The following is an 18,846-nucleotide window of genomic DNA, read 5'->3' as shown; positions in this document are numbered from 1 at the left end:
GGAACAGCTGCCCCTTGGAGCATTGCTAACTGCTGGGGCCGAGGAAAGGCAAGCATGGTGAAGCATTTGCTTGATCCTAAAGCACTGGCCCAGAAGTGACCCATTTCACTCCGCTCCCATTTCACTGGCCGTGCCTGAGTTCACCAGGGCGGGGAAGCATCACCCTCGCCGAGTGAGGGGCACGGGCATTGGTGAAGAGTTACACAGTCTACCACTGACCCCACTGTTCCTTGTCTCAACTCCTCAGTGCGCTTGAAATCAGCAGAGCCTGTTAGTGGGCTACTCACCCGGGCTAGTGATTGTTGATACAGATGGAGGATTGTGGACCCCTCTTCATGCTCTTTTTTGAAAGCAGAGACAAAGCAATGATATCTGCAGTAGTATTTGTTTTGGAAGAGACAAGTTAGAAGGTGATGTTTGTGCTTGGCAATCAATAACGTGTTTAAATCCTGAACTGAAAGTTAATATATTAGCAACCGCCCAAGGAGAAGCTCCCTGGGCTGTGTTCCCACGTCTGGCCTCTCGGCACAGATACTCTTCCAGTCTCAGAGGGATCCAAAGCCACATGCAAACACTGAGGTCTGCGATAGCAGCGCATTAAAATATCCCACTTTTTGGTTTGCTGAAAAGAAGACAGAACCAAGTAACTCACTACTGATGGAGGGTCGCATGCTCCCCCCAAGAACAACCGAAATAGAACTTCAATAGTGTTTGGAATTGTTACAACAGAAGATGGCCAGGGGCCTTGAGTAAAGGACCCGATGACGGAGTTCCCCTGGGACTGGGGCTCTCTTCAGACAGGCCACGGGATTTCTCCCTCTCTATCGGCATAGACGCTGCATCTTCGTCCTCTAATTCATTTGTTTGTGAAAAACCAAAAAAATAAGATCCCAAAACTTCTCCTTCCAGCTTACGGAACCTGTTCCATTCAGAGAAACATCAGATATATTGACTTACCTACTCAGACTTCATACTTCCTCTACTTCTAGGAAGATTTGAGGCAAGGTCTGCTTTAAACTTTATATGAACTACGACACTTGGAACTGAAGCCAGAGCAGAGACCGTAGAGTGAGTAGATGTTTCCACATCGCTGAAAAGAGTTAATGATGTGCTCAGCAGTGACTTGCTTCCGTAGATTCTGGGAGGTAAGGCACGACAGGACCACACTGGCCTCTTGGGAGGGTCATGTAGCCGGTGTGCAGGCGATTATGCAGGCAAAGTGCCACTTCGAGGGCCAGCCTCTTCTGCTTGGATGGGACTACCTGTCCCCCGCCTGAGCCTCAGGAAAGGCTGACTGATTACTAGGACAGGTGTGCAATCTGTCACACCAGCCTACTGACCTACAGCGGTGTACGTAGCCCTCTCTCCATTTTGGCCCCTCCTACCTCTCGTGGGCAGAGAAGCAGTCTGCGCGATCTCTACATCCAGATGTTATCTGAGAAGACCTCCAGACATGATGTGATTTAGGGATTTGTGTTCAATTACATTAATCTAACATTTGTATATTGACTACACATTCAGAGCCTGGAAATACACATATGAAGAAGACAGAGCTTCCGAGCGTGAACACTGATTGGCAGAACCACCCTGGGACCTAGGCAACGGGTGGCCCCTTTGCTAAGAGGACCCACTCTGGGCCTCTGGCAGTCATGCCCCACCCTGTAAAGAGGGATTCTGCAGAACCAGGAGGGATGTGTCCAACTGAAGCCTGTGACCCTCCCTCCTTCTACTCCATTTTCCATGTGCCCAGCACCCTAGAATTCCCTGTCCAAACAACCCCGACAGCATAAGCCTCTTCCTAAGGTCCCAACTGTGGCCTGGTAGGAGTCCATCCAAGGGGGTGAGTGGTCCAGAAGAGTTGGCCATAGCTCGGACTTTTGGCCTGAGGTGTCCAACGACTTGATACTATCCCGTTCACAGTGCGGGGTGGAACGGGAGTGGGAGATGGAGCAGGAGGGTTTGTAGGCCAGGGCCTCTATTGGAATGTGCCTCTAGTCCTGAAAATGTGGGCATGACCTCATGATTGGGCATTCTGGGAGGTAATGGTAAAGCTAGGTTGGAGATGGGCAGATCTCAAATCTAGAATGGGTTTCTTTTGGCCAGCAATGGGTTAATCAGCCACTGTTACCTATTTTTGATTGTTTATGGGAAGATTTGATCATGAAAGGCCAATGAAAGTGTTCAAGAATCTGATTCTTCTTGTCTATCTAAATTACCATCTCAGGAGGTAAAGCAAACCAATTTACCTTGAAGCTTTCATCAAAGAAATCCGTAGACAGTCCAGGAGCTACACGCTAACAAGATAGTGAGTCCTAAAGCAGGAAAACAAACTAAAAAGCCAAACTCAAACTAAAAGGTATCGCTTCATGATAAACTCACACTTATTTAGACAAAAGAATCGGTATCATGGGAAATACAAATAGTTTGGTTATCCAGATTTAAGTTAGGATTACCTATCTTCACAGAATTAAATTATTATAATTTGCAATATAATATAATAATTATATTTATTACATATTATTAAAATTATACTAAGTATAATTATATCCCTTCTTCTTGTTACCAACTTCAGTAATTTGGCAGATTGCCTTTATTATTATTTTTTTAAGTTGCTAATATGTACTTAGTATCTATCCTCCAAAGACTGGCTAAGCAGAAGTAGGACAAGGTGTCCCCAGTGGTCCCCTCCTTGTTATGACTGAAGACAGGTGCACAGGAGCTTCTCCCTGCGGAGACTCAGAAACACAGCCCCCTGTGAGTAACTCATGGCTTCGTTGTTGTGATAGTGTCTTGATCTTCTCAACGATTGTCATTCTAGAGTGTAGAGCTCACCGGAGACTTCTTTCACTAGAGAATTCCCGTTTTTGCTCTGCCTTCTCTGTTAGCCTAATAGTTGTCTACTCAGACAAAATGGTTATCTTGCTTTTTAAGTCCCTGCACCTGAAGAATGTGTAGGTCTCTGCTGTCCTTTAACTTCTTCCCTTATCTTCTTAATCAACTCCATCCTTACTCGCCCAATAATCCCCTTAAGGTATTTTCCCTCCCAGACCTTTTGGTAGAATTCTCCAGAAATTCTGCATAACTAGAGGAGAAGAAAGATTTAGTCAAGAGCAAGATGACATGGGAGAGTGTGTGTGGAGGGGGGAAGGTTGGCAGGCCCTAAATGCTACACTATAGTGTTTACTTGATCCTAAGGTCAACGGATCACCATTGAGAATGTTGAACAGGGAAGTGATATGACTAGGTCTTTGAAAAAGTAGAGTCAGGCTGAAAGGAAAGGGTTTGGAGGCTGGAAGAACAATTATTTCATAGTAGAACATGGGCTTTGGGTTGAAGCAAAGCTGATCTCAAATCCTAGTTCCAATATTTCTCAACTATGTACTCGTTCTGTGGTTATTGTTTACTTTCTTTGATAACTCAATTCCTAAATAGAAAAACAGTTGTAATGCCTCAGAGTGTTGCTGTGAAGGTTAAAATGGGCATAAGAAGCTCCTATTGGCAGACTGTATGAGACAGAGAAAGGTCTAAACCCGCACTGTGGTTGTGGAACTCGAGAGCAGGGGACGGACGTTGGAGACACAGTCACCAGGAATGGTTAGAGGAATTGAGGGTGAATCAGCTTTCTACCTTGAGTGACCCCATAAGCTGCACAGCTCATGACTGAATGGGGGGGGGGTACAGAAGGAAGCAGAGATTATTTCAGATGGAAAAGGAGCAGATGAGTTTCATTTCATATAAGTCGATTGAGGGGTGAGCGGAAGACATTTAGGTGCAGCTGGTCATTAGTTCCCAAAAGACAGGGATCTAGAGAACACTGTCTATTTGGGACTCGTCAGAACATGGGCCATTGTGGTCACTACAGGATTTGCTTCGCAAGAGGACAAGTTGGATTCACCCTCTCATTGATTCTTCATCTACTAATTCATTCATCAAATATATATTTTTTACGATGTGCCAGGGTCATTGCTATTAAACAATGGTGAACAGGCAGACGTTGTCCCTGATCTTTAAGATCTTATGTCTAGGATTTAGGATCAAAGGGGGTCAAGGATGCCCCTGCCCTTCAATGCTGGGCAGCCGGAAGCCCAGCCCTGTGTGTGGGCTGGATGCCCGGGTGCTGAGCTGGGCAAGGGATGAGGCGGACCTGGTCTGTGGTTGTAGGTCAGGGTCCAAGAGGAGGGAAGATTGTCCAGGCTGACAGTCTGAGAACAGAGCAAACGGCTCATCCAGAGTAAACTGTGTGCAACACAGGACAAGAAAGGTGGCGTGTGTAGGTCTAGGTGGCAGAGAGTGGAGCCCTTTCCTGAGGTACGGCTGGGGGCAAGGGAAGAATCTTTCCTAGCACACGTGTCATTTGGCCTGCGAGTGCTAAAGAGACTGCCAAAAACATCAGCTGGACCCTATTCTTTTAACTTTAGCATCTAGCATCATGCCTACCTCCTGGAAAGCTTAGTGAGCATTTCTTAAAATGCAAAGATAAAGGAATAATAAAAAGGGAGCAGACATTGACAAGAGTCAAATTGTCATCAATCTGTAGATTGAGAAGATGGTAAAGATATTGTGGGATCTCTACTGACCTTCAACCCAATCATAGAAATTATTAAGGGGGACAAAAAGTTGCTAATCTGAGTTTCGGGGCTTTTGAAAATGAATGAAAGCTTGCCCTGATGACTTTGAGTAAAACTGATAATTATTAACAGCAGAATGTGCAACATCATAGTCTGATGCTGAACGTCTCATGCACCTTTTCTGAAGTTCGGAATCCTATCTAGGGAAAGCTTTCTCTCCTAGAGAGCAAAGAAAATGACGACATGAGAGGGGGTTCGTGGCTCTTTAGCCGTGCTGGAGCTTACCACCTGGGGTGCTGGTCTACCTCTCGCATGGGGAGCAGCACCGGGATTACTGGCCGTGACTTGCAGTGGCACATGGGAGCACTAACCATCAGCAGTGACTTCTTACAACAGTAATATATATGCTGCTGTTTAAAACTTAACTGGCAGACTTCCTGGCAGAGCTCCTGGGAGTGATGCCCTGATTTGCAAAGGCTTAATGACTTCTTGTCATCCAGCACCTGTAGGTAGAGAGACAAGAGGGGAGGGCATTAGCACCTGGCTGTGCCCCAGATAAAGTGAGCCACGTGGAGCTGTGAAAGCTCTACCTTTTTAGAAACGAATTCTTTATGCAAGAATTCATGCAAGAATTGCTACCTTGATAGAAAGATTGCCAGTGTGTTCATTCAGGAATATTTTAAATTATATTCTGAAATTTAAAAACCAAAAACCCTGCTACCTACTACAGAATATCATTTCATTTCCCCCTTTTATGTATATTAGGATGGGTTTAGTTAGTCATAAATTAAACTTGAGGACAATTGCATTTCTAGAGTCCTAATAAAATTTTCACTCCTTTTATTTTTTCCCCCCTCACCGAGCAAACATATTATTCACAGGAACTGATGACATCCTGAAAGCTAGCTGTCCCCATGGCTTTCAAACACCAATCTGTGAGGTCCTGATGTCTTTCTTATCGTCATATCTTCTTATTTCACGTGCAAAAACTGTTTAAATAATTGAAATGATCAGATACATCCAAGCCTCACCCAGAAGTGTGAAGAGTTTGGCTTTGAAAGTAATTCAGTTTTTCCAGATTAGGACAGAACTAACACTTTGCCTAATTTTTACTCTCCCATCTCCTTTTGATAGAATTACAATGCTAACTCTAATGACGATATGACAACAGCAGTGACCATATGACTCTAAATTCCCAGATTATTTCTAATCCAGGGCTGTTACATCAGGTATTAAAATAAACACTTGGAAGAGGAATGAGGGAAACCTATAAATACTTGTATTTACATAAATGTGAACATCTTCCAATTACACAAGGAAAGCCAAGTAAATATGATTGCTTCTTACCACTGATTCCAAAGAAATCACAGCTATCAAAGTAGCAGAAAATAAAACAGAAAAGAAGCATAAGCAGTAGAAATCATAAAGTAACAGAAGACTGTAATCTATAAATTATAACACTTTTCAAACTAAGACTATGACTCAAACTACGTGAAGAAAAATTAAACCACATGTTAATTGCAAATTACAAAAAGTTGAAAACAATATTAAAATGAAAGTAGAATTGAAGGCAGAAGGTATTATTAAACGATACAAAAGGGGTCATTTTATATTGAAAATGGTAGCCTCATCAATAAAAAATATGGAAGTCATAAATACTAAATAACAAATCACCGAACTACATAAGCTAAAAACTGTTATGAAATGATACACAGATTTTCATATCCATCCTGTCTTTGATTATATATAATACATATTACATATATGTATATATAGTGTAATGTGTATATAAATGTATAATTGATAATGCAATGTATTTTCTTTTCCACATCCATGAAATTTTCACACAAAATGATCACTTATAAAGCCCTAAATGTGGGGGCACCTGGGTGGCTCAGTTGGTTAAGCATCTGCCTTCAGCTCTGCTCATGATCTCAGGGTCCTGGGATCGAGCCCTGTGTCAGGCTCTCTGCTCAGGGGGGAGTCTGCTTCTGCCTCTCCCCTCTGCCCCCCTAGCTTGTGCTCTCTCTCTATGAAATAAATAAATAAAATCTTAAAAAAAAAAAAAAAATAAAGCCCCAAAGGAACCTCAGTAGAGTTGAGAAAGCAGAAACTATACAGGCAGGTTTATCTGAGCACAGTATGTGGATCAAGGACAATAAGAATAAACAAGTTTGCATCCAAGTAAAGGAAACGGGCGGTTACCACCACCAATGACAAACGGAAATACACTTTTATAGAAAATGGAGTAAAAGGATACAGTGTCAATAAAAATGAAAAGTGAAGCAGTATGAGTTAGATGAAATTGGTCAGATTTGAAATAAAAGATAAAAAATTTGACCAATGAAAAAAACTATAAATAAAAAAAGTGAAGATGAAAAATCCAAGCATAAATGTAAGACTCATACTTGAAAATGAAAATTAAGAAGTGGAATGATAAAGTAAAATATAAGCATTAATAGGAAAAGAAAAATATTATGAAAGAGAATGACTACAACAGAGAGGTTTATGAAAGGGCTGAGCAAACACAGAGGAGAGCCCCCCCAAAGCAGAAAAGGAGTGAAAGTTATTTGTGAAAATCTGGAGTTTCAAAATAGAACGTGATGAAGCGGCGAATAATGAAAAAGCGATGGAAATAGAGAAGCGAAGGAGATTTAAAAATTTAAGCACAGACTTGTTTCTAGAAACTTGTCGGACTGAGCTAACACAGATTCCTCTTTCAACCATAAACAAGTATAAATGTTGGACAAAATATGCCAGAACAACTTTTCAAAACAGCTGCGCTCCAAAGACAGGACGGGTGCTAGAACAAGGCCCTGGAGGCTGGGACGTGGGCACGTCTCGGTGCCCGGGGAGCAGAGCCTGCCGAGCAGGCGGGTGTGTGGAAAGTTGACTGCCAACAACCTGGGGCGGAGGTGGGGAGGGGCGGGGGGCGGGGCGGGGGGACGGTGGGCCCACAGGAGGGGCAGAGGCAGAAAGGCAACGGAGGCGCCTTGCAGTGAAATCTTCAGCTGACCCCATAGCATGCTTTGGAGCTGGAAGTCCCCACTTAAAAGACCTGGCCTTGGCCTCCACAGCCCGGTCATTCGGGATAGCCTGGCCTCTACGGGTGGCATGACCTCGGGATGGCAGGTCCTTGAGAGAGACTCACAGGACAGCTGTCAGCCAGCAGCCACACTCCCAGCATCTTGGGGAATGAGCGTTTCCATCCAGGGCCAGGAAGGTGGTTCTGGAGAGACACATGTATTTTTCTTTGAGTATATGAATAACTTTCATTTTGATTTTTTCCACAATTCATTTAGCTGCTGTATGAAATTTTGACAGTCTTGAATATTTTTTCTTTCCCAGTTGTTGGGGAGATAGAATCAAGCAGTCCACTGTCCTCTCCCGGACAGGTATACAGAGACACTCACGGAGATGCTTCTTACATACAAATATATTCATTTCCGTGTCAGTTACATCAGTGGGAACATTGAAAATGAAAAGAATGCCCCCAAAATACCAGAATAAAATTACATGCAGCTTTTAAAATTATGTTTTCAAAGAATGGGCATTAAGAGGTTAATATATGTATTTATATTATATAGATTGTATGATTCTAATTCCCTAGAACATTTGTTATTTAAAATTTCACTCTAATTGCCAATACATTAAAAAAATGAAAGGAAATAGATCAAAATAACATCAGGATTTGGCTCTTTTATGTGTGCATTTCTTCTCACAGTTTTTCAAATGAACTAAGATCACATAGTACTTTGTAATTGTGAAAAAATTAACATTATATATAAAATAGAGATAATTATGCTGAATTAGATTCTATTAATTTTCAAATTTATTTTTATATGAAAACTGATCTGTGAAAGGGAAACCTTACTGTATTGAGGGCAGATTTTCAATAATATTTTTGATATTTCTTTCAAGTCTTATCTTGAACACTATTCATGGTGAATGGGGGAAAGACGTAAATCTTCAGTGTTCCTTGGTTCTTCTCTCAACTTATTTATTTTTTCCTGGAAGACAGAAGCCTGCAAAAACATCTGTGCAGGGGGCTGGGGTGGGTGGCGTGCATGCGAACCGTCCGCTGTGTTCCTATTTAACTTCTCTTGTCTTTGGAGCACTCCAATTGCTCTGGAGTCAAGGTGACTTTGCCTATGATTCCCATGAGTTAGAGGGACATGGTCAAATGACATTTTTTTAAGGCTTTAAATCTCATGAACCCATAAGCAAGGAAGGAATCCACAAATCCCACTTCTGCAGAATAAAAAGCAAATTATAAAAGGCACCTACCATTCAAGGGATTTTTGAACGAAGGGACTTTTCTCTATTAGAAACTAATTTTCTCTTTCTTTGCATTTGTTTTAGGAACTAGGTATTTATTTAAAAATCGATGTGAACCAACCCCACGCTTTGAAATTGTGGAGAGACCCATGTCGGCTGCCACTGTTGTATTTTTTTGTTTCTATTTTGTCTCCCTGTCTCCCAGTTCCTCTCTCCCTCTTTTCCTTCCTTTTCTCTTTTCTTTCTTTTAGAGTCAGTGCCAGACAGCTTTGCTTTTGTCTACCACCACTCCCTTCTTCTCCAGGCTGCTTTCCCACGTTTCACAGTGAATTTCAATGTGCTGGGGTGGGCGAAAAACAGGGAGGGCCACTAAAAACCACCGTTCTAGAAGCTTATGTGTTTGAGAGCCTGTGAAATCCTCCCTGGCCTCAGAGATTTTAAATTGTTTCAATCTATATTTTCTTTGTCTTTTTATGCTTCTAAAGCTTCACATCCAACAGCCACATTTGTATCCAAAGCATGGTTTTTTTTAGAGTTTGACAAAGCTGATCCCGTGGATTCAATTTCCATAAATCCCTTAAAGTGTTTGACCAACTTTTCTCATTTTGCAAAAATGTCTAACAAAATCACAGGGGAAAACAATTGTTCTTGACATCACAACAGTTTAATATGTTAACTTATTCATTAAATTGTGCTTCACATCAATGGAGATCCTCGGTTCTACAAACTATCGTTTTTTAAATAGCAATAAGGGTTGATAATGTCACAATACAATCTCCTAGTACCCGAGTTCATACATATTATTGCACAGAAACAAGGAAATATCTCTTAGGTGAAATAACTTACTATCTATTGAATAACTATCTTTACATCTAAAATGGGGCACCAGATAAAAGTCTAGATTTTTCTTTCCAACATGTTTCATCTTTGATACATTAAATGAAAAATAATGCAAATGAAGCCCCGAAAGTACTTCCAGGGGGACAAACACACACACACACACACACACGCACACAAAAGAAGGAAAGGAAAGAAAAGACAGCCATATGATTAAAAACGTAAGAAATTAAAAAAGTACGAGGTTGGTGGAAGGCAAAAAAATGGCGATAAGTAAATCACACAAACTGCTTCCTTAGAACACGGTTTTCCCCGGCAAGAACTGAGGTTTTTCAGCGCTGACATCTGGCCCTTTGATGAGTTCCCACAGAGCAGCAGAACATGGAACGCGCAGAGGCTCGACTTCCTGCGTCAAAGGATGACAGTCAGTTGCAGTCTTTTCCATAGACAGCTTAGAACACAGGCTTAAGAAACACCCGTGCTTTGGCGTTCTCAGATCCGGAGTTGTTAGGTTACCTCCAGCCCCTGCCTGGAAGTCCCAGGGCCTTTGTCTTGCAGTTGTTGCTGGTGTCCTCCGGAAATCTCAGCCTTCCGCAAGGCAGGTTGGTTCCGTCCATGTGCGGTGCCGATGGGTCCATGGGCTTCCGTCCAGGAGGCTACAAAACACACAGAACGCGCCCACTTGCCCAGAGGGGCTCATTCCAAGTTGTAGGGAATCAGTTCGGATATGTCCAGGTGCACGTGGTGACAGCGTAGCAGGATTCTGTCCCGTAGAGAATGGAGGGGGGGGCGAAGGGAGGGGACTTGGAGAAGGAAGCCCTGCATGCTCCCCAGAGGGGCCGCGGCTGGGAGGAGTCCTCAGACTCCCCCCGCCCCGGGGACCCAGCCGCGAGACGTTCAGCTGGAGTTCTGATGACCAGTGGAGGCACACTGATTAGGGAAAGGAAAGCCTGAAGACAAAGCCGTGATCAGACTAGGGTATCCTTTGCCTCGGTCCGCTCCAGCTTTCCCTGGGGTCCGCCCCGGCCAACTCATTCAGCCTTTACTTCAGTCCCTAAAACGCTGCCAGTGCCCTGGCGCTGTTTCATGAGCCTCGTGCCCTTGTCAGTTCTTTGAAACGGCCCAAAGAATTACAGTCCACATGTCTCCAGTCTGCCCTTGCTCTTGAGGACGGAAACCTTTCCGCATTTTTTCTGTCTCTCGGTATTTCCTGGCACCTATTTAACTCCTCATCTTTCCACCTTTGAAAGACCTGCTTCCCTTTTAGGAGCCCTACTTTCCTCTCTAATTACCCTTCTCTCCCTAACCCCCGCCCCTGCACGATCCCATTATACAGGACTTTCTTCTCAGCTAGAGGTCATGGTTGGAGAGGAATCCGATAAACTCTGTGTGAAGATGTTAGCTTATGACAGCAACTGCTGCGTTTCCCCTCTCCGGCAAATGTGCAGGGTGCCAAGGGACTCATTTAACAACAAATAAAACCTTTAAGAACCAAAGCAGCAAGTTGCTGATAAAATTCCAGAGACCTGGGGAAGAAGTAGGGAGGAAGGGAGATTTTTTTTTTTTTTTTTTTTTTTGAGCAGGGGTTCTACTGATCATCCCTTACACCTCACTATTCAGGCTGTGACTGATTCGAGATATTTCTGACACTGAGCTTCCCTAAGGAGTTGTGAGCACACTCCCTCAGCCTTCATCTTGAATCGGTTTGGGATTGGCTGGGGTGAAAGCCAGCATGAGGTGTTTGAATGTCTGTGCTTCTCAGTCTCCCCTGAAACCCTGCCCGTCTCTTAGACATTTCACTCCTAATGAGATGATTCCTCTCTGGAGGCAGGGTTGTGAGCCAACTCTGCCAGTCTCCTTGGCATCTTCTAAGTCACTGCTGTTCTACAAGAAGGTAAGGAAAGACATAACTCAATAAAGACTTAGATTTCATATTCTTGCAATTCCCAATCCTGATACTGATGCTGGGCAGCATAAAGTCATAGGGAAGGCTGTGAAGTCAAAACCGGGGCTCTCAGCAACTTTCTTGTTGATAAACTTGAATTGAGAAATCTTTTAACATCCCTGAATCTTCACTGGAAACTACCAGATGGGATAATGAATAGAGGCCCTATGTATCTAACATACGAGAAAGTAGAGAAGATCAAATGGGAGACTAAATGTACAAATGTTTTGAAAGAATTAAGTACTATACAAAGTTATGAATTTTAATCTTCTCCTTTGCAAAACGTATGACGAAATAGATAACTGTGAAAAAGACTTGAAATATTTTTCAATTCCCTTTTGTGTCAGAGACTGATAGTTTTATCAGTATTCATTTTCACATTGTTTAATAATAGAACCCTCCCCCCCCCCGTTTATCAAGGCACATGGCAACCCATAGTGAAGACATTTCCTGGCCTCCTTTGCATTTACTTGTAGCTAATGACTAGGTTCTAGCCCATGAGATGTGAGTGGAAGTGATATCTGCAACTTCTTTCCATGTCCTCTCTGCTGTCTGAAATACAAATGAGATGGCAGGAGCCTCAGCAGTCACCATGGACCCTGAGGATGGAAGGCACATGTTACTATGAAAGAGCAACAGGAGGGGGCCTGGGCTTCTTTAATGTCACTCACCAGCGCTATCCAACCAGTTTGTCTTTTAAATGAGAGGACAACTGCTTTGATCTCATTGAAGTCACTATGTTTTTGAGTTTCTCCCTTAAAGTGGCCAAATGGGAATCCTAACCTACGGATTTAATGTTTGTTTTTTAATGATCTATGCTCATCTCCTCGCCAGGTCTCCCTCTGGTAGACTTTCTTCCCCATATAAATACTACCTCTACTCAGACTTTTGAACAAGTCCTCATATTTCAAACCCTTGATTAAACTAAGAAAAAGTTATCTCCTTGAGATGATAAGAAACACATAGCACACATCATATCCTTAGCTGCTGCCCAACACTGATTGCTAATGTTTTTAGTTATTAGAAAGAGTATCCAAAGAATTCTCGGGGCAGGTTTTCTCTGGTTACCAAGAGTAGGCTGCCAAAAAGTTAGAAGGAGACGAAAGAGATAGTATGTACCTCAGTCTGTGATGGTCTTTAAAACACACACACAAACATGCACACGAGGTCACCCCAACCCAATCTGGGGCTGCCCTTGTCAAGAGAAGGGAAGGAATGTCTATCTGGGAGTTGTAGGAGTCAGTGGGATGTGGAAGTCCCTGGGGAAATTTTTCCTCCTCCTCTTGGGCTTTTAACACCCACGTATCTGGAATTGACTGGGTTTTGGATCTGACAGCTGCCGAGTCCCCGTGGACCCCAAGGCCCAGATGTCTTCTGCCGGCACCTCTTCTCTGAGCATCACTCAGCATGTAGGTGTGCAGTCAATTTTTGAAGAGTAAACTGTGTCCCTACCTCTTCATTTCTATCAACATAGGACCCCAGGGATATGACAAGCGTGCTGCTTTCGAATGAAATGATATGAGGGAGGAAGCCCGTGTCGGTCTTTTTAATTTGCTCAGCACTGGCCTCGGGCCAACAGAAAGAGATGGTTTCTCCTCTGAACATCCTGATATCTGGTCTCAAGTGGCGCTCCATACATCATGCCTTCAGCGGCAGGCCAAGGAAAGCCTTTTGATATAAATCCCGAGGTGCCTAAGGAACAGTGTGAAGTTAGGAGAGCCTGCCTCCAAGTCTCAGCTATGCATGAATTCCCTGCCAAAAAATTTAAAGTGAGTTGAAAAGAAACAATCTGAATGCTTTCTAACTTGTTTTGATTTTCCACATGACAAAACACTGGATTGTTATTGTGTGTGCGTGTGTGTGTGTGTGTGTGTGTGTGTGTGTCACAGTGGCAGGCTGAAGGATAATTTGCAGCCCTGCCATTCCAGGCAGAACATGAGATCTTAACATCGAAATGCAAAGAGAGAGCGAGCGAGCTGCTCATTAATTGTAGCTGTAATCCTCTTCCCTCTCAACCTCACGAACAAATCAGCAGTAAGGGAAACGCTAATATTTTGTGAGTCTAATTTCTACCAACTAAACACGCAATATTGACTTGGTCCCTTTAACATATAGGTCACAAAAAGTACAAGTGCCTAAAAAATCATCAATCTCTCAGCTTGTTGGTGGGTCAGGGAGGTGGAGAGGGCTGGACTCGCCCAAGGCAGCATGGCTCTGGGTCACTGCCAGCTCGGGGCCGTCACCGTTGGGCCACGCGCAGGGGTTAGCGGCAAATCCTTCCAGGCTCTAATAGCTGGCTTCTTTCATGATTGGCAGGAAGCTTTTGTCCCACATGGAAAACATGATGGAGTCCAAAGAGCTTGCACTCTGCAGTTGGCCAGACCTAGCATACGATCCACGAGGAAGCTCCCTATTGTCTGTGGGTTTCACTTTTCTTATCTACGTAATTGGGCCTAATAATATCTACCTTGCTGTGAATAGATTTAAGGTATGAATAGGGCCTCCCACAGTAAGTGACACAAGGGAGGTCCCCTAGAATGCCTTCCCTCACATGACAGATGAAGCCAAGGGTAGTGAGAAAAGAATCAAAGCCACTTCTCTAAATCTCTCTCTGATGGAGACACTGGGCTCCCCTCTGAGCCGGCAGGCACTCCATGAATGCTTGTGGGTTGATTGACTCTCAACCCCAGCGAGAGTATTCTGGAGGCTACGATGTGGCTTATGCAAAGCTGGCTTAAACATCAAACATGCTAGATATCAATGAAATAGGCTTTTCAATCTGATTTAGGGGTTTCACTCATTTTGCCTTGAGCGCCTTGAAAGGATTGATCAGATCAATGTTGTGAAACTTTCTACCCACTCTGATCCTGCCACTGAATGCCAGGCGAGGCCTTTCTATCCCCTTTTCCATACTTCTCCCCTGATTCTTCGACAGAGATTGTGTTCTTGTAGTTGTGACTGGGGAAAATTGAAGATAAGAAGCAACTGGCAATGAGGCACATTTCCCTGTCCTGCTTTACGTACCCCAGCCCGAGCTGCCAGCTACAGCCGCAGTTGAACCGCGGGCGAAGATCACGTGGGGAGAAGAAAGTTACCAGGCTGGAGATATTCAAGGTCTTGGGAGGCAGAGTCTGTCCAAACTCCTGGGACAACCGGCCCATTGAGTTCCGTGTCTCCTGGCCTAAATCAGTTATCATTCATTTAGTGACCCTGAAGATCTTTTGCATACGGGCCAGCTAAACTCCTAATCTCCGGGCCAAATTCTTTCTACACATCTTTGCCTCTGTGATAACAGAATTTCAAACTTGGCAGTACCCTATCAAAGAAGACAACTGCTCCAAGGAGGTAAAACAGAAATATCCCCGAAAAGAACTAAGAGTTCTGTAGCCTGTTTGGAAACGTGAGACATCATAGAGTCATCCTGCTTTTCCCCCCGCTTAATTTATCAGTCAGTTCTTTTTGAATGAAAATAAAATCGGTGAAGTGTGATCTCCCCAGGCCTTAGTTAATAAGCACATTTTCTCCTAAATGCCCCTACCAATGTTCATTTCTCAGGGGCCAGGCACACCTGTCCTGATTCCACTAGCTGTTCCCTAAATTTATGGGGGAGGAAGCATGGCTCCGGGCTAAGATGCAGGGGCTTTGTGGGGTGTGGGTCTCTAGTGATGGTCAATAGTAGGGTAATCTGGTTAAAAAACAACCACCACAACAAAACACTGGTACTTATGACTTAAGCCACATTCAAACAGGGTTCAAGATGAGAGCCAACAGCTAAGTGAGGGTTGGCATAAAACCTCATCTAAGGGCTGAGCGGGACTCCTTTCTTTCTCTCTCTCTCTGGACAGACCAATATTTCCATTACAGAGACAGTGTGAAACAGACCAGTTTCAGCAGAACATCCAAGCCATAATTTGGCTTTTCATGTGTGCCTCTGTGGGTTCCCGTGGTGCTGCAAAGGATATCTTCAAGAACCGTTTCCTTTCTGGGGCTCTCTCCTTGACCTCCTAAGGACGTCTCTCCTGGATGCATGCCTACCCTACTTAATATCACGGATCGAAAAATGCCAGGGAAAAAAAAAGAAGACGACAGATCATCTCCAGCTGGATGAGAATGAAGACAAAGAGGAAGCAGGTGTCCGAATCAAGCCACATACAGCCAGATGTCCTCAGAACGGCCCATCAGCCTCCACAGTAACCAGCGACACAGGAGGTCAGTGCGCCTGCTCGTCCTCCCCCTCCTGAGGAAGGAGAGGGCAGGGGGTCACCATCTCACCACCTGGCTATTGTAGTCCTCAGTGACCGCCCCCTCTGTGTTCCCATCCTCTTTGGGCCACCGGTGGCCCCTATGCTCCCGCTGCAGCCTGCGCTCCTCCCGCCTCTTTTGCCGGTCCCTCTGGTGCTCTAGCTGCTTGGTGTGGTGGTAGCGCTGCTGGAAGAGATCTTTCGCGTACTCGTAAAGCTGCATGTCCAGGAAGTTGAGCTCCTCGATGCGCTGGCGGGCACCCTCGTTGATGTCCACGTTGGAAGCCCGTGTGATGTTGAACTGCGTGAAGGGGGAGATAAACTTGAGGTTGAATGTCCTCTCGAAGAGAAACTGTGTCTTCCTCTGGAATTCCGTGAGCCCGAAGAAGGCCATGTTCTTCAGGTTGCTCTTCGCGCTCTGCAGCAGGATGGTGTTCCTCTCGCTCTCATTCATGAAAGTCAAGTTGTAGCAGCCCACCAGGCTGAGGTCGGCCAACATGCGCACCTGGCGGTTGTTGGCCAGGTTGTACGTGCAGTCCATGAACTCCCGCAAGCTGACCCCAGACCAGTCGTCCCCGGGGTAGCAGGTGGGCAGCTCATCGGGGGTGGGGCTTCTCCCATCACACATGTGGAGGGAGGTTTTCCACGTGGCCCCTCTCTGGACGTGTTTCCATTCGCTCAGGTAGCGTGACACCGGGTCCCGTAACATGGTGATGTAATAGAAATTCCTGGAAGAAATGAGAAAGAGGAGTGTCAGTCTTTGACAACGACAGCTCTGGGATTCTGAACCTCCATAGTGTTTATATCAGCACTGAGTCAACGGGCTCTTCTGCCAAATGTTCGTGTGAGAGCGGTCGCCTGCATTTGCACCTATCAGGTAAATGTTCCCATATGTGCGTGTTTTCCTAAACATGCGTGGACCGGTTTTCAACACCATTTGTTTAGTTCTTCCTCCCTGCTCCAGTGCAAGGAGGGATGCCAAGGGGGGGGTGATAGGTTATTCATTCATTCAGCAATTTATTCACTGATAAATTGCTACTGGAAATACTACCTTACATTAAGAAAACACACTAAGATTTTTGAAGGTTACTCCCCAGCCAATATTTTATTTGTAGCAGATGTGGGTCTACGTGATAGAGAAACATGCAAGGAGGTGAAGTGATCCGTCCAAGGTTGTGGGACAAACACGGGCAAAGCTGGAAGCCAAGGCTCCTTAGTCTTTCCTATTTGCCCTGCTATTCTGGATTACAAGGTAGGTGGGATTGGGGGGAAAACGTATTGTGTGTGGAGACCGATTTTTTTTTTAAAGATTTTATTTATTTATTGGACAGAGAGAGACACAGCGAGAGAGGGAACACAAGCAGGGGGAGTGGGAGAGGAAGAAGCAGGCTTCCCACTGAGCAGGGAGCCTGATGCGGGGCTCGATCCAAGAACCCTGGGATCATGACCTGGGCCGAAGGCAGACACTTAACGACCGAGCCACCCAGGCGCCTCTGGAGACCGATATTTACTGAGCACCTACTGTGTACTGGGAACTGTGATAGGTGCTTTATGATACTAGCACAGATAATCCTCAGCACAATTTCGTAAAATGGGCTTTATCATTACTTTTTTTTAAAAAAGATTTTATTTACTTATTTGAGAGAGAGAGAGAATGAGCATGAGCAGGCAGGGTGGGGGAGAGATAGAGGGAGAAACAGACTCCCTGCTGAGCAGGGAGCCGGACAGGGAGCTTGACCCCAGGACCCTGAGATCGGGACCTGAGCCCAAGGCAGATGTTTAACCTATTGAGCCACCCAGGCACCCACTTTTTTTTTTTTTTTAAGCTGAGAACATAGAGACTGAGAAAGGTGAACAAATATAGTCCAAGATCCTAGAATAAATTAATGCTTCCTGCAATGGAGTCTAGATCTATTGATTTTAATGCGTCTGTGATTTCCTCTGTGCCATATTGATATTTTAAAAACAAAAATATAATTAATATGTATTGAATGCTTATTGTCAGGTACTGTGGTTGTTACAGTCACGCGTCTTATCTAATGGCATCAAATGGAACATTGAGAAGAAATATATATATATGTGTGTGTATACATATATATATATTTTAAAGATATTTATTTGACAGACAGCCAGCGAGAGAGGGAACACAAGCAGGGGGAGTGGGAGAGGAAGAAGCAGGCTCCCAGCGGAGGAGCCCGATGTGGGGCTCGATCCCGGAATGCCGGGATCACGCCCTGAGCCGAAGGCAGATGCTTAACGACTGTGCCACCCAGGAGCCCCGAAGAAATATGTTTTTTTAAATGGTCAGCTTCAGGATGATCCAGTAAAGATCGGGTGCTTCCAGCCTCAAGGGGCAAGAAAAGTGTAAAGAGGCAAGAACAGTGTTGGAAAAGTCAACAGGTAAAGACACAACACAAAGTACTAGAGGAAAGTAACTATTGATTTCAAACGAGGAAAATCCTTCTCATAATTTGAACAGCCTGCCAGTGGACTGGGCTGCCCACCCCACCGCTGGCACCAGGAGTGACCCTCAGAGGTCCCCTGAGCAAGACAGATGATCCTGAAACGCTCTGAAAGGAAGCCCGGGCTTCCCTTGGCCAAGCTAACCTGGCTTTAAAAACAAATTAATACCCAGTAAAAGCAATGACAAGCATAAGGGCTTTAAGGGTGTAGTGCTTTTTTATGCTGCTTTTAAAAAAAGGACTCCGTGAACTATAATATTTAAAACTCCACATTTACTATACTCAGTTTTTTGAATGTCTAGCCAGTTTTGAAATGCGCTAAGGGAACTACAATATCTTAAGAAACGCTAGCTTCTCCTTAAATTAGAGAGAGAAATGTGCTGAAACTGCCACAGACAGGCCAGCCTGAGCCCTTGCTTTTGCCAATCATCATTTTACATTACTCTGTTGTCTTTTGCGGTGACAGAATGACAATTTCATCAGTGGAAGGAAATTTCCCGAAAGGTCAGTAGGGA

At 44.4% G+C, this 18,846-nt stretch overlaps 1 protein-coding gene across 1 annotated transcript in view; it reads right to left on the bottom strand.

Moving 5' to 3' along the window:
- Positions 1 to 15,723: 15,723 nt before the first annotated feature.
- Positions 15,724 to 18,846, bottom strand: part of HS6ST3 (heparan sulfate 6-O-sulfotransferase 3) — a 628,686-nt gene continuing 625,563 nt past the window's right edge. Inside the window, exon 2 of the mRNA XM_008685052.2 lies at positions 15,724 to 16,597. Coding sequence (XP_008683274.2) covers positions 15,889 to 16,597 — 709 coding nt within the window. The 3' untranslated portion in view covers positions 15,724 to 15,888. The remainder of the gene's footprint in view (positions 16,598 to 18,846) is intronic.

The sequence above is a fragment of the Ursus maritimus genome, unplaced genomic scaffold, assembly GCF_017311325.1.
Source record: "Ursus maritimus isolate PB19 unplaced genomic scaffold, ASM1731132v1 scaffold_10, whole genome shotgun sequence".
NCBI classification, from domain to species: Eukaryota; Metazoa; Chordata; class Mammalia; order Carnivora; family Ursidae; genus Ursus; species Ursus maritimus.
This window is presented reverse-complemented; position numbering and strand designations above follow the sequence as displayed.